Source organism: Saccoglossus kowalevskii, chromosome 15 (genome assembly GCF_978046115.1).
Source record: "Saccoglossus kowalevskii chromosome 15, keSacKowa6.1, whole genome shotgun sequence".
In the NCBI taxonomy this organism is placed as follows: Eukaryota; Metazoa; Hemichordata; class Enteropneusta; family Harrimaniidae; genus Saccoglossus; species Saccoglossus kowalevskii.
In genome coordinates this window covers 7,943,792-7,961,008 of record NC_140655.1, presented here as the reverse complement: position 1 = coordinate 7,961,008, position 17,217 = coordinate 7,943,792, and the positions used below count along the sequence as shown (strand labels likewise).

At 35.5% G+C, this 17,217-nt stretch overlaps 2 protein-coding genes across 2 annotated transcripts in view; one reads left to right on the top strand and one right to left on the bottom strand.

Annotated features, from left to right (window-relative positions):
• The window catches only part of LOC102810251 (exosome complex component 10-like), a 106,953-nt gene extending 96,480 nt beyond the window's left edge, over positions 1-10,473 (top strand). The window contains exons 20-22 of the mRNA XM_085508682.1: positions 855-925; positions 6,258-6,322; positions 9,954-10,473. Of these exons, the coding sequence (XP_085364808.1) occupies positions 855-925; positions 6,258-6,297 (111 nt within the window). The 3' untranslated portion in view covers positions 6,298-6,322; positions 9,954-10,473. The remainder of the gene's footprint in view (positions 1-854; positions 926-6,257; positions 6,323-9,953) is intronic.
• LOC144356682 (nuclear receptor subfamily 2 group F member 5-like) lies at positions 8,599-16,927 on the bottom strand. Its single transcript, XM_085508684.1, has 3 exons — positions 16,765-16,927; positions 13,320-13,850; positions 8,599-12,109 (listed from the first exon to the last, which is right to left on the bottom strand). The coding sequence occupies exons 2-3, from the start codon at positions 13,843-13,845 to the stop codon at positions 11,874-11,876; spliced, it is 762 nt and encodes a 253-aa protein (XP_085364810.1). The 5' UTR covers positions 13,846-13,850; positions 16,765-16,927; the 3' UTR covers positions 8,599-11,873.
• Between the last annotated feature and the right edge of the window lie 290 nt (positions 16,928-17,217).

The following is a 17,217-nucleotide window of genomic DNA, read 5'->3' as shown; positions in this document are numbered from 1 at the left end:
CACAATAAAGCCAAATGTTTGTTTACTGTTTTACTTGGTAAACAAGAGGCTTTTCAAAATGTTAGCAAAAAACAAACAAACAGTAAACTTCCGTAATGTCAAGTGCGCTAAGACGTATGACCTTTCAGGGGTCAACATATCACCTGTTTTGATTATTAAAAATGTCTTTGTTGTGTAATCTTGTCTTTTCACCACTCTCCACTGTAATCCATCAATGGTTTAGAAAACTATGGCACATACAGAGTACTGTACAATACTTTATTTTAGTTTATAGAATTAATTTTGCTGAAAAGATTTTTTAGGTGTTTTGTATTAAATTTATTTTCACTGATTTTTGACAAGTTGAATGTAAATTATTGGAAAAAAAGTATATTCGCTGGGTTTTATTTTTTCACTGAATCATAAAATAGAAAAAACAAATTCCTAGCAAAAAAAGTATTTTATAGTAGTTGTAGATTTTGTGAGTACTGTAAAATGACTAATTTTCACTGGGTTTAAATTTCGCTGATTTACCATTTCAGGCATATTCAGTGGGCTTCACGGTTTTATCATTGAGATAATGTAATCTATGCTCAATTTTACATATTCACTGGGTTTTAATTTAGCGCATTTTCCAGTCAGGGAAATAAGCAAAATTAAAACCCAGTGAATAATTAACCCCTTTACAGTACATAATGTTTTTCTATGCTTTATCATCATTGCATTCCCTGTTACCATAGTTACATAAGTCAGAAGGACTTGACAAACAAAAAAATTTTCAAAGTCAATAATCGGAAAATACGATTTATTACCTTAACATGCCTCTGTTTATGAATATATATTTTGATGATTGACACTGTTACTTTATTTCCCAGAATGCACCAAGGTCAAGAACGGCACCACATACGGGCAAGAAAAGCATGACATACAGTTCTCATCCCAAAGGGTATGTGCATAAAAAATTACTCGAGAATTTCACAATTCAAAATGTAGCATTCTATAGATACAAATTCCAGAACTTAAGAATGAATTGAACTCATTTAAAGATGAAGTTGATTTTCTATAAAAAAATTTGATGTCATCGTCATATTGTTCAGAACACCAAAACAGTAACATTGCCAGCTAAGTTGCTGACTGGGGTAAAAGGTCAAGTTTAATGTTGAGCCAAACTTGTTGTGGGGTACAACAATTCTTGAATAAATTAAGTTCTGTAAAATCTGTATTATAAGCCTTCTATTAAAATGGTACCACAAAGTGGTAATATCGTACCAATGCATGGTTGTCCCTCCGTCCGTATGTGTGTCTGTGTCAAATTTTGTTCCACTGATAATATCTCAACAACCACTGGCTGTTAGTGAATCAGTGTTGGGTGATGATACTACAGATGACACCATACCTGATTGATGTTGAAATGAAATGCAGTCTGCCAGGGTGTCGGAGCATTCGGCCAAGACGACCACTATATGCCAATCAAAATATCAAATGGGTGAAAATTCCTAGTTAAATTTTAACATTTAATTCGTTTTTTTAGGTAGTAATTTGGTAGTTTATTATGTATATGAAAAATATAATACAATAGTATGCTTGGCTACTAAACAGTTGGCCACCAGCAACTGGCCAATATTGAGAATGAATTGACAATACATTATGATCATGTGACTTTTTACTCTACCCCCTAACTTGTGCATTATTAATACCCCTGACAGTCACAGTTGACTGCCATTCGCCCCCCTAGTTTCTGTCATCACTTGCCAATTACCTCCACTATTTGTATACAGCTATGTATCTGTCTAACTTAGATAAGTGTGGGAAAATGCATCAGTATTAGTTCTCTGTTCAGAATTTTATTAAAGATTCAACCTTCTATGGTGACCATCCGCCAAACTCAGCAATGTGCCTGGACAAACAGGTGGGCAGTGTTTGGTGGTGACTAATGAACAGTTAGACTAGCTTCAAGCAGTTTTTCTAGTTAGTGTCATTACTAGCCAATCACTATACCTATTTGTATACAGTTAGATATCCGTTTTTGAGACAAAAATTTGCCAGAAATCGTCTCTCCACGAACTTTTAAATCTCTGTTCGGACGCAGTCCTATGTTTTGACCTCCGTGCGTCTGTGTGTGCGTCTTGACCTGTATCTTAGAAATGCCTGGACCAATCACAAGCAAACTTCACACATGCATCATACATGATATTATACACATGCACATCAATTTGTTTTACGATCTGGTTCAAGATGGCCGAATGACGGCCATTTTTTCTAAAAATCATCAAAATCAAGCATTTCTCGGCTGTTTGCAGATGGTTTTTGTTCAAACTAGGTATATATGTTGGACATTATAGGACCTTGATGCACATCATTTTGTTTTTAGATAAGATTCTCGAAATGGCCGACTGGCGGTGGTTATAGTGCCATATCTCTGACTTGCTGTGACTAATTATGTTCAAATTTGAAATATTCATTATATATCATGTCATAGATATACAGATATATTGGTTTGACGATCCTATTGAAAATGGCCAAATGGTGGCTATTTTTGTGCTAAAGATTCATCAAATATCAAGCATTTCTGGCATTTATGGATGGATTTTGTTCAAACTTGGTACATACATTAGACATTACGAGTTCCTGATGCACGTTATTTTATTTTTTAATGGCCATTTTGTTTTAATGATTGGGATTCTAGAGCCATATCTCTGACATGCTTTGACTGACTATGTTCAAATTTTATATATTCATTATACATATATTCAAAATGGCTGATTTTGTTTCAATTAATGCTGTTCCAGAGCAATATCTCTCAATACTCGTTTGACGTTCAGATACAAATGTTAAACAATCATCATAATCATATTCCTGACATGTTTATATTCCAGCTATATTACTATAAACAAAACTATATATCTTAAATTTGATAACTAACAGGGACTGTGCCATGCATGGCTTGTTTAATAATGGTTCAATTATTAGCTAGGCATGTTCATTTAATGCCATTTTTCAGAATAAGTATTAATGTGGTGCGTTGTTAGAAACCTGTGTCATTTTTCAAGATGGTTGTCGCACCTGATCCTGTGGGAAAAGTTCAAGGCGTGAAGTCTAAGACCCCAATAAAAGGAAATTGTCACATATGCTTTGTATCGGTTCATTGTTTCATCACTACCTTTGATTTGCACAAGAAGTGTCATACATGTGGTCGTGATTGTGAGAATTTCTCACGCTGTGAGATGTTCATTGATTTGGATTCAGCTACTTGGAAGGCCTATGATAAATACTGTCAGAGAGCTAAATTGGCAGCTGAAAAGAAGTTGCAATGCTCCCTTTCTGTTTTACCCATAAAGCCAAACATCAAAAGAGATTATGACAAGTCCACAATGGTTGAGGTGAAGCTGTTGGGCAACCAGGTCATCACTTCCTAACAACCTTGCAGTGGAAATCATCTTCTTGTGTAGTCTACCCAACATCAATCTAGAATACAGTCACATAAGAGGAGTCAACAACACCCCAGTTGATACACTCCAACTAGGGCCAAATTCATCAGCACTGAGTGCCAGATCAAACCACAAGTCGCCACAGTTCCTGTTTTATCGTCCATCAATCTGTTTGCCAAAGTACTGAATGCCACAAGACCAGTGTTTGTGTCTCAAATCCCAAGCTGTTCCATTTTCACACTTGTACAGACTATACACATGCTCAGTTAGGCACAGGGCTTTTCAGAGGAACAAGCGAGCACCATGCTCCAGTCCCTCCGTGATAGCACCACCCAATTATACCAGAGTCACTGGTGGCACAAGGTACTTACAACACCAAACTTATCTATTCTATCCACCTATGCCCTAGTTAGTAGATTTTCTCTATGTGGCAAAAACACCAGGTTGTCTATAAGTTTGGGTATCACTGAGAATGACTTGCCTCAAGAAGCTACCTCATACAAACACTACTGCACCATCTTGGTCCTTGTCATTAGTGCTAACATCTCTATAGCAAACTCCCTAGGAGCCGCATTATGCAGAGTCAATTGCCGATTGGTTAAGAAAGACATTATTTTTGACGACTGTAGCGTCAACCAGCAGATGCAGCCAGTTGCAAATTATATTCATTTCTGATAATCTAGTGGTCTTCCAGGCTGGCTCAGTCCACTCGTTGACTAATCATCTTTTCACCTCTTCAAAGTCCCTGTGCGCATGCTCTCACATCACCAGACTTATGCATACATATGCAAAGAAGCCCAGGGAAACTCAGACTCAAATGTTTGCATCCCATGTGGCTGAAAAACTACACTCGCCAGCTAGCTGACAATTCAAGAGCTTTTGGCAACTCCATGGCATTCTGTTGTGGAGCCTTCATAGATCTAAAAAATCTCTTGCCCAACAGCGCCAGTTATCACAGACTGGTTGTTACTATGCTTAACCTCATATTGTTTTGCTTTGGAGGATTAAAGGCTACGGTTAAATACTCTTTTTGATTGGAGTTTATTTTTGCTAATTTTATGAAGGGATGATTCAATAAAAATCCAGTGAATAAACGTTTTTTCCTATATTTTACATTAAACTCATCAAATATATATTCAGCGAAAATTAATTCCATCTAGAATAAAGTATTTTACAGTAGTAGTGGTCGAGGTCCCTTAGTCCCTTACTGTGAAATGCTTTATTATTGCATGGATCTTATTTTGGCCGTTCGCAGATGATTATTTTACATAGAAAACTACAGAATACCCGTACACAATTCTTACATAAAGTCTAAATACTAGTAATAAATATTAAAACAATCCCATGACACTTATCATGTAACTTGCCTGTGCTGTTGGAAATTTAACCAGTCATGCTTTAATTGCCAAGTCAGTCTAATCAGTCTCGTCTGGCATGAATTTAAAACAATAAAATGCATTGATAGAATGGTAATCTGTTTTTGTTAGCAATACTAAGACTGTTATGAATTTGATGACGTCTTGAAATTCGAATGCATATTACCGGCAACAATGTAAAAAATACAAGTGACGCAATGCCATGTGGGTCACGAAGATCCATTTTGTTTTGCTGCACATTGAATATTTGCAGTTTTTACTACTTAATCGCTGGTGACACGAATAATCAAATGCAGAAAACAAATTCAAAATAAAGTCACATTTGAAGAAAAACTAAAAAAAAAACACATCTTGTTTTGATATATTTGTTTAATTAACCAAGGATTCTATGTTTGTGTATTTTGAAACTGAAAAGTCAGGTACTGATGATAATTGCAACAGCAGCAATAATTGCCCATTGAATCGTAATGCTGTCAACTTACTATCAATTACTGGGGGGGGGGGGGGGGGGTTCAGTTTTGAAATGGTGTTGCAGAAAAAAAAATTGTTTTTGATTCTCATCCACAATGTGATAACTAGAATAATTTTGACACTGTTTTGTGTGAAAATATCTGGAGTTTTTTTTTCTGATATAAATTTCAGTGAAATTAAAGTATTTCACAGTATTTTGAATTGATTGGGAGGGAGGGTGTCTCACATTATTGGCATGGTTCAACTGCAGTTTCTGCTAAGCTGCGTTTTGGATTCCAACTCCACCTACTCTTGTTCAAGTCAGTTGTATATCTAACTGTATACAAATACTGGTAGTAATTGAATAGTGATGACATGAAATATACAGACTACTTTCACCTAGTGTAATTAGTTATTAGTCAACACCGATTACTTAGACTAACCAACCAACCTCCCCAGGGTTGAGTTTGAGACCGATCAATTTAGCATTGTAAAATTGGAGTGTATTGATAATGAATATAGTTTTGTGCAGCAAATCTGTGATTGCCAAGCAACCCAAGGTTGTACCATTGATAAAAAACACCCTGGTAGAGACTCACAATTTTCCCTCACACTCTTGTCTTATCTAACTGTATTTCTTTCTTTCTATCTAATGTTGTTTACTATGTTGTTAAGTGCTACTTGACAATGTTTCATTGTGTGAGCTCTTTACCATAATAACACATGCACACAACTTTAATTGCACTGTTATCCAGAGGGAGAGGGAGGTTGGTATGTCTCTCCATTTCTGTGCTCTAGCTACTTTTTGTTTTGAATTTAATACTGTGATTGCACTAATTATTCACTGGGTTTTAATTTTGCTATTTTTGCTGATAAGTAAAATCCGCTAAATTAAATCAATGTGAACATGTAAAATAACAATAAAACTCATTGACAAATTTGTGAAATTAAAACACAGCGAATATGCTCAAAACATCAAAATAGTAAACACACAATTAATATTATGATATGCTTCCCTTTGTAGTGGTCATCAAAAAGGAAGGTTCAACTGGCCAAAGAAATAAGTCACCTAGGGAGTTCTAATCAAAGGTCAGTACAAAGTGTTGTTATTCGACTTGATGCAGCTGTGCTTTTTTCTTTAGGGCTTGTCCAAATTGCCAAGGTCAAAATTTACCAGGATAGGGGCAATGTCATCATCAATAACTTATTTTATTCTTTACAAAGACTGTGTTTTTGTATTGATTTACACTGTTGGTGGTCTTTTTTAGAAGTTGATTAAATAATTTAAAAATAAAAACGTGACAATAATTTGTGAAAAGGTATTTGAAATTGAAGATGGAGAATAAATGAGAGTGTGGTTTTTTTTTTTTGTGGTTTTTTTTTGTGATTGACTTCAAAAAGTCTGGGCATTTTCACCACCTGGCAATTATCACGCTGAAAACAAAGGCCGAAAACTCCCAGAAAACTGTACTTTGGGATAGTTGATGAGATTCTGCCGAACAGTGTAACAAGTTTACTCTTATATGTACAACATATATATATATTCGGTTGCTCAGGATTACTTGAAAGTTGAGTTAGTGCTGTTTTCTCGACTTTAGCTGTTTTCATCGGCTCTTTGACCGACGTTCCACAGCAGCTCGTGCAGAGCCCATAGAAATAATGTAACAGTCGGGTACGGTATGCCTTAGCAACATAGAACGTTTTGTGACATAGCCTCGAAGACTAGGTAAAACACTGTATAATCATCTTTCATTATTTCTGCCTTATACACAGGTTTATTTGACCACATTGAATAGATGGCCTTTATGTACTGGTCATTTTACATGGAAATTGCATTAGGACTTTTTTAAAGGTGGTCATTATGAGCAGAGGTGGTCTTTATTTAAAACGTGGTTACTCACACTGGTTTAACGATTTGACTTTTCCTTCTACTGTCATCATTATGCGATATGAAGAAGTAATCACTATAGAAAACAGTGTGAATAAAAAATGCAATAATTTTGTTATTTTGACCGTACATTACCATGGTTACATCAGCTTCTGCTAGTTATTAGTTTATACACATGCTGAGACATTCTTACAATAAATTGATACGATTCTCTATAACACAATTACTGCCGTTTAACACTTGACCTTAAAGCAACGCAGTCATCATGCTGTGTGTGTTCAGTGATGGGTCCCATGACAACAAGTATTTTATTGTCATTTTCCACAATGCTTTGAAATATCAAACTTAAAATGGTAACCAATAGTAACGGAAAGTGGCGTAACCCACACCCTTTTGTTCTATAAATAATTGTAAAAATGGTCATTGTTGGCAAGCACTTTAATTTGTTTATTTTCAGAATTACTAGCGAACAGACAGAGTCACTGCACATCATTTGCAAGGCATTCACATGAAATAGAACGTCGTCCTACTGACAAAATAAGCATTCTAGGCATTGGCAAATGCCGTATCCACATGCGTTCAGTGTTATTTCAGCAATCGTTCCACTTTCAACACTCCAACATTTCATATTTTTGGACTGAAAATATGCATGTTATAAAATCTTTTACTCTTTGGTTTACCTAACCAGACACTCGTTATTACTGCCAAAGTATCAATTCACATCCTCGACCTAGATTAATACAAAACTCATGTCATATCGTGGGTGTTATATTGGAATTATAGAAAATATCGTGGGATTATATTAGGATTATAGAAAATATCGTGGGATTATAGAAAATATCGTGGGATTATAGAAAATATTGTTGGATTATATTAGGATTATAGAAAATATTGTGGGATTATAGAAAATATCGTGGGATTATAGAAAATATCGGATTATATTGGGATTATAGAAAATATCATGGGATTATATTGAGATTATAGAAAATAATGTGAGATTATAGTAAATATCGAATTCTATTGAGATTATAGAAAACATCGTGGGATTATAGGAAATATTGTGGGATTAAATTGAGATTATAGAAAACATTGTGGGTTTATAGAAAATATCATGGGATTATAGAAAACATCATGGGATTATATTAAGATTATTGAAAATATCATGGGTTATATTGGATTTATAGAAAATATTGTGGGATTATATTGGGATTATAGAAAACATTGTGGGATTAGAAAATATCACCGATTAATTTGGGATTATAGAAAATATCAGGAGATTATATTGGGATTATAGAAAATATCCTGGGATTATAGAAAATATCCTGGGATTATAGAAAATATCCTGGGATTATAGAAAATATCCTGGGATTATAGAAAATATCCTAAGATTCTTCGTGAAAAGGAACATATTACTTGAACAATTTAGAGACCATGTTCAAACACAATGGTATGTATATAACAAAAACAACAATAAATATAAATTTGTCTTGTTTATTGTAAATATTTAATATTCAACACAACAATATTATTAATAATAATTATTTTAAATAACGATAAGAATAACAATATATATGAGAAATGACAAAAGTATTGGCCCCACAATTCTATAACATCCCCCCAATCTAAATATTTTTAAACATGCTACACTCTGCTACATTGATGCAACTGGTGATTCTTGTAAAGCCTTCAATCATTGGCCAATAAATGCATTTAGTGTATATTCCAACCAATCAAAGAATTGCATAGCCTGTTCTTGTTGGATTGTCAGAAACTAAGTGAACATGGTTTACTAATTGCAGCTTCTCTCCATCCATAGAGAAAGATGAATCAGTTGCTAAGTTACAAATAAATAAAGATGTCTCACATCACTAACACTTTTATAATTTTGGTGACATACAACTAAATTAATTAGAAAAATATATAAAATAGACAAATATACATATAAGTATCTTGTTTATCTTTTCCCACTCGCCCAAATAAAATTATCAGTTATAACTGAGATTATTACAAAACGATTTGTCTTTAATTATGCACTTTTCTCTCTATTGTAGAGAGACTTTTCTTATTTTCAAAAAAGGAATCAATGTTACCGGTATCTGCCATGTCTTTACAGTATGATTTGGACTGCAAATCCAGATTACACGTCATGAAACATTTATTAATAATCCTGGTTTATGTGATTGTACAATCGCCTAAATTTATTGGTATTTTGAAAAAGACTTCTTTGACTTTTCTAACTCCAACAGATCAAATAGTAGAACTGTAGTGAAAGAACCATAGTTGCCACAAAACATAAAATCGTAATTTGTGTAGACAATCCATTTTACACACGTTTTATCATGATTTTGTGGCATTCCTGAAGACATTTGCCTCTTGCAAAATGAAGACAATTTACAGTAGGTCGCATTGGACCCATGTCAAACACTAAATGCCATGGCAACTGTGATACTTAAATATAATGCTGTTTTCAGATTATCCTAATCTACACTTCAAAAGTATCATATTTATGAACACTCTGAAAAACCATATGAAATATTACTTGCTCTTCATCCTAAGTTTAAAGTACAAGTTGGTGAAAACATTTTAATTTTTATCTCGGCTAACAAAAAAAAAAATTCAAAATAAAAAAAAAGTGGACAGAATGAATGAATGAACCAAAATCATTGTTGCTTAGCAACACAACATTAAAAATCACCATGAAATTGTCACAAACATAAAATTCGTCATAAAGGTTCAAATATATCTGTAAATATAAATTTTCAGTTCAATAATTACTCTCGGCTCCATTCTAACTTTCGACACACTCACTATTGTTGTTTTTTTCTATTTCAGATTGCAAGGTTACGGCTCTTAGGGCAGCATAAGTTTTGGAGCAATGAAGTCATTTTTAAAGTTTAAAAAAATTGTTCTTAGTACACACAATTTTGTAATTATGTTAATGATCAATAAAACATATTGGTGTGGTTGTCAGCTTTGTTGTCTTAAACTCATTCCCATTGGGTCATAAAATGACAGTTTGACATGTGACTGGCATATCAGCCAATCAGGTCATGGGGAAAATTTTGAGGTAGTATGATAGTGTGAATGCTAGAAATTTGCCAATATTACAATTTCAAAATATTGCAACCATTTTTTCTTTTGGATTATTCAAAGTGGTACGAATTTAGATGTGATCATAAGACAAAAATTTTAAAGTAGTACTGAATTTGAGGGGGGGGGGGCACAGTGAGATACTGGAGCATAATTTCCTGAATTGTTTTAATAATTATAAAATCGATTGATGTTATTTGCCATATTGATCTTTCAGAACTTGTGCTTTGTTTTGAAAATTAAACAGAATATCGATACCTTCTACTTGCACCATTATTTGTTCATAGTGGTTGGATTAGACTGATTTCAATCATCTTCCGTCCGTTGAATATAAACAAATTTAAATATTTTAATAAGGAGGTGGCTCATTTTGACTGGACTGGGTTAGAATAATAAATCTAAATAGTAATTTAGTAAACACCCCTGAGCGTTCAAATAGTCCAGCTCTAGTTGAAATATTTATATTCCTTCAAAACGTGGAGATACGACAGTCACATAGAATTTTCCATGTTTTCAATATCAGGAAAGAATATTGTGAACATGTGGTTGTCCTTTCCCATTATTACATTTTATTTCTACCCCTACGCATAAATATTTTTTTTTTTTTTTCTGTCAATACGCTAGAATCCAGCTGAAATACAACTACTATATTATTGGTTGTCACTGCATTTTACTGTCAGAAACATTTTGCTAATTTGTTCACATTTCACTACCGGTAATTTACTACAGTCGGGTAAAAAATAAATGCAACTAATTTATTGCTATTTACTACTGTAAAACACTTTATTTTCGCTGAAAAGACTTTCTGTGTGTTTTGTACGGAATTTATTTTCACTGATTGTTGTTGACAAGTTCAATGTAAAATATAGGAAATAAGATATATTTGCTGGATTTTATTTTCAGCGAAAATAAAGTATTTTACTGTATATGACTATCGTGAATTTGACTTGAAACCTCCCAAAAAGGTCCGGGCCAGATTAAAGATGGCTGCCCCCACATTGTAAAAGTAATTAGTTGCAGTTGTTTTATTATTACTTATATGCCAGCTGTCTGTGATTTGAACCAAATATAATACTGTAATTCAACCACTTTGATTCCGCAAAAAAACAGTTGCAAAATTATGTGGCATTTTGTCAGAATGCTACTAAATGGCAAAAAAATCTGCACCAAAAATTAGCTGGTTTACAGTGAACTGATCATATTTTAACAGTTATCTATTTTGTCATATGCGTTTTGACAATTACAATTTTATTGTACAAAATGAAATTACAAGTCTATAAGAAGTTTTTTCTATAGCCATTGTTGTTTTGTTGACTAAAATACCTTGTGGGATAAAATCAGTCAACATTTTAACAAGTTTTTATTTTCATTTCTTTGAATGATTGTCAGTACTTCCGTTTGGTTCCATATTCCATCTTGTTTTCACCCCTCAAGTTACTGCAGAATCTCGCCTACATAATGTGCAACTCCACAAGTTGCTACAGAGTCAACAGGATATGCAAATGTTTTCTTGACTCCTTAAGTTACTGCAGAATCAACAACATGATATGCAAATGTTCTTGGCTCCTCAAGTTGCTGCACAACCAACAGATGTGCATTATTGACTCCTCAAGCTACTACAAAATCGGCACCAGAAAAAAAAGGCAATCTTGAATCCTCAAGTTACTGCAATATCTCCAATAGGATGCTCTCCATTGAGGTGTCCCCAAGTAGATGATGATAGAACAAGTTTTCAAATATTTTCGTGCTGTAGCCTCGAATACTTGGTAGAAGCAGCAGCACATGAGAAAGTCTGAGTGGATCACTGGGATGAGTTACGTTCAGGTACTCCATTAGAGATGATTGTGCCGACTCGCATGATTCTTCAATAGCAGCCACATTACATAGACTTCTAACTTCTGTTGGTATGAGGCAAATAAAACTATTAAAACATTCAGTTTCTTGAATAAATAGAATAAGTGTTACTAGTTTATTTATATTTACACTCTAAAACAGATTGTTGGAGGAGGTTCTACAAATTTACCATTGTTGAAAATTACTCAATTACCTTTCCAAATGAAAGCACTTGTTAAGTTGAAAAACAGTTAAGCATGACAAAAACAATGTATGTAATATCACTGCTGTTATAGGATAACACACCCTAGAAGTACCAGGATGTATGACCTCCAGAGGTCATCAATAAAGTACCAGGATGTATGACCTCCAGAGGTTATCAATAAAGTACCAGGGTGTATGACCTTCAAGGGTCATGCATAAGGCCATGAATAATGTCAATTTGTTTGTCCCCATTGAGTCTTTCATTTGTTGCAACTTTTGGGGTTCATGTCAATGAAAGCTGTTAATAAATACCTTATGGTCCTAAGTAAGAGTGACCACATTTTTCGAATTTTCCATTTATGGGGAAAAAACGTCAATATGCAGTAGAATTTATTTTGGACATTCTCTTTGCTCATATTTGTATTAATTTTCTACGTGATGCTTGTGTAAATTATTGTTGAAAAATGTTTTCCCCACCGAGGAAGACTTAAAAGTAAATAATATGTTTGTATTGCCAAATATTTGTCTCGGTATCACTTGTTTTTGCTTCTCAGACAAGTTTCGTGACTTCCGCTCACAACGAGATGTCGGCGGCCAGGTGCGTGTATCAAAGGTCCTCTGATACAAATATAAATCCAAGGTATTTCGGCCTTTAAACAATCGTCAATGAATTGATGTATGATTAAAACCTAACCGGCATGCCCTATATCTGTAATGGGCTTATGAGAAAAACAAATAACATTTTACGCCATACATTCGCATTACAGTTGACTGTTTTCCTGCCATTTTTTTCAACAAAGGTTACCTGTACTCTCGAAATAGCAGAATGTAAGTAATTGTGACCGACAATACTTTTCACTGTGTATTGTACTCGAAACACGATATTTAGTGAATAGGCCTTTTGTGTGTAACATAAACCGATAAGCGAGACAGGCGTTTTACATGCTACTCTGTGAAAACGAAGACCGTTATTTACGTACAATGATTTGTGTGAAACTGTGAATACATTTTCTGGCGTCTATGATTTTGTTTACACATATTTTTGTTTGACGATGGAAACTATTACTTTACCTGAATTCAACAGCGCGATTTTCCTCAAATAAGCATATTCCTTGAGATCCAACCGACTACTCCTGCACCTCTCAAGTGCGAAGTTTAATTGTTCAACTGATTTGTGCGTTGGAATGCCTTCACTGAAAAGCTGATAGGTGGTACTGCCAGGTTCATGGCTTTCGTCCCGTTCAACACAACATTCGTAGTTTTCCTCAGCCATATACAGTAACACAAGGTCCTTCCAAGAACTGTTCAGTAACACCAACTGGTCATGAGTGTTCAACATATAAAAAACAGGTAACGATTTCGTAAACTGTACGGCTCGTATCAACCAAGCCGCAAGTTTTGAGTTTAGTTCCTCTTGACATTCTGTCGTCAGTTTCACCGCCACAGCGTCGTTTTGAGGCGGATTCGTAGCGGGACCCGATAAAAGATGTCCTGTCGCTGTGTCCGCTAATAATCCCCGTAGGAGGCTGGTTTTGCTCTGAGATGTCCCGTTTTGTTGGTCACCATGGTGAATGGTTGTTTTATTCTCCGAAAACATCTTAGCTGAAAAAATAAAAACAAAAAATTTGATCTAATATCTCTCTCTCTGTATATATAAATATAACAACACTTTTCAATTTCAACACACACCCAAAAAATACGAATAATGAATACAGCTAATTCTCATATTTACCGAAACTACCGTATGGTTCAGTTCTATAACTTAAAATGTACATTAAATTGAACTGAGGGCAGGACACGTTAGTTATTTTAAAAAAATGTGATTACTGTCGAATAGTGTCTAAATTTTGAGATTTTGGTCACACGATTCCCGCCGCGTTGATGGGGTTGTTCCGTAGTCAAACGTGATGGCCATTCGAGCTTCGCGCAGCCGCAGAAGCAAGAATGACGAAACAGGATGCGGTTAAAAAAGAAAGTTTGAAAGAATGGCATGTAAATGTGATTAGTTTTATTGCTATGGCAAAGTATTAATAAAGCTAAAAAGTGACGTCAGATATAAGACGGTGCATAAAATATCACATCACGTACACCAGTCATGCACTCTGTTTCATCGCCGTCAATAACATTGATTGCTGGCGTTTAATAGTGGATGTTTGGGTGTTAGTTCCGTACTGGCAATTTTTATTCGCTTCATTAAAAAAATATGGACAGGCACAAAAGTACAATCACGTAATTGTGATAAAGTTAATTCAACTTTACATTTCTGAGAAAACTGGCGAAGAAGTTCACTTGTAGTTCAAAATTAAACTGGGGGAAGTTCGCCGTGACAAGAACACGCGTCTTTTGACGGATGAGAGTCGAAATGAATAAATTAACCCCACTTCACCCGCGGGATGTTTGCATATTTTAAAGAACTAGACCATATTGTACACTTTTAATTGCTGTGTTTATTTTGTAAACGATCTATAATTTCGGAAATGGGAACGGTGGATTTATAGAATGCGATAATGTCGCTCTGCACTGCCACCCACAGTCTTATGTATGTGCGCCAAGTCACATAAAAGTCAAACGATCGGCTTTTGCTGTGTTACCGACTGTTCTATCCCGCGTCACTGACTGGCAGTTTGTTTATCACAGTGTAGTAAACCGTGGGCGATAACTTCCAGAGGAAGCAACGATTTGGTCGCCACAGCGTGCTCCAAATTTACTTCAGGGTCAGACTTGGCTGCTTATATCCGCTGCACGCGTTGTGTTTAATTAACATTCAGGCGTACCCGAACCAGCAACCACAAAAGCCCGATAGGTAGCGACCTTGATTTCCTGTGGGCTGCACACTTCGCAAGCTGTTGTGCGATTAAGACCAACCTGACAGGGGTCTCCTGTACGTAAGGGCAACTGTATCTGCCAGCGAAACCGTTAATTGTACACGTGCTTGTCGATTTGAGCCGCACCTCGACCGGATTTCCGATTTGTAGATTTGCCTTCGTATATTTTCCATTAAAACATGATTGCAAATGTGGTATGACTCAAAATAAAATAGTGTGGACAATCACTAAAAGTAAAATAAATTATTAATATCAATCAGATAAAAAATATTTTCAAAATCTTGCGGTGTTTGTGTGGCCATAACGTAACTACAAGGTCACTTTCCACTTTTTAATTTAATTTAGCTTCTTACCTATATTGTTATTGCTAACAACTGATAGAAATGTATTTTTTTTTTAAAATAAAATGAATATTGGTATTATGTTGAATAAATTTAAGTTTATCACACAGTAATTAAACTCAACCTGTCGCCATGACAACAACAACAACAACAACAACAACAATACAATTGCAGGGCTGTTGGTAGATATATCAATAAATATGTATATTCAATTAAATGTTTTATTGCCAAATGATCTTCGTGCTCACGCAGACATTACGTCATCACTGAATCATGTACAAGTATATGAACCTATAACTTGACGCAGTACAATGGACGGCGGCTGTGTTTGATCACCATGCCCACACAAGAACACAGCGCTGTCTTTCATCACGTACAACCAAGTCATAACCCAGATACAGGTCCGTTTATTCACCTCGCGTTGTTGAACTAGTTTGCTTTTTTTTCGATCTGCGAATAGACTGCCCTCAGTGGTGAAATACAGGGATAATTTCAGTTGAAGGCCAGTTCACAATAAAAAGCCACCTATCACATACACAATCCGAGATCTGAACAATAGAGACAATTGACTAAACTGGATAAATTAAAACGTTAAAAGTAGCTGAAATATTTGAAAATACCACTGTAGAAACAGTCTGGACATTTTTTTGGAAATATTCGTTTCCTTGTGTGTTTTACGTGTATTCGAGTGCGTGAGCCATTGTTGTTATTCAATAAATCGATTTCATATGAACCGTTACACAAACAACAACTCTCCTGGTCTATGTATATACCCAGGGAAAGATGTTTTCTCTTTATTCAGTCCATTTTAGAGGTCATCTTATTCATGCCCGTTTCCTTGCGGATAGGTAGTTACCGATGTGCTCCGAAGGAAGTGGTCGGGAAAACCGCGCCACGGCTTTTGTCAGTTCAGGGCCCGGTGAGTCAGTAGTGACGTACCGTGTGAATGACTGACAGAACAACGGCCACCGCGGGTGCAATGAACGATTTCTAAAGTAGATTCGCGTGAACTAGTGTTGACTGGATTCACCGTAGATGAAAAACATATATCGATGTCAGTATTCGGATTTAACAAACCGCGACAGACTCAAAGACATGTGTATCTGCTCTGATATAATCCATTTCCCCATAGTAGAAACAACAAAACTGAAAGCGCGCCTATGTGTTTACGGCTGCCAAAGACACAACAGGAAACGGGCGACGTATATGGTACATGTCACCGTGAAAATGCCATTATCACAAAACGTAAACAACGTCCACAATAACGGTCAGTTCGCTGTAAAGATCGACGTAGTGATTAACTTTGCTGACCTTCATAGTGTATTTTATAAGTGAAGTTAGAACACATACCTTAAATAAAATGTATCAACGCTTAATATAAGTCCCAGTTTAATCGACGTGAGACGCACTTCTATGCAGCAGTTAATTAAAAGTATTCCAAGAGCTGGTTCATCCCAGCGTGACGCCACGTGTAGGGAGTTCGTCCGTACCACTCCGGTGTGTTTATCAATATATGGAAAAAAGGCGACCTCGGGTTCTATTTATCAACTTTTTTTTGTCAAGCCCACCTAGTTTTCCGTTTTATTTCATCTCGTGATGTACACGCACGACCAATTGAAACTAACCGCCCATCTAGAGGGCCCGCTCATACGTGACAGTAATGCATTTACCACATGCATAATTTAAACGTTATCAAGGTTGAGTTGAACTGTTGACCCCTATCACTGAATATGTATTTCGGTCAAACTTGGTGACGTCACTTGTTTGTGGCAATGATGTTGTAATCATAGGGCCTGCGACCTT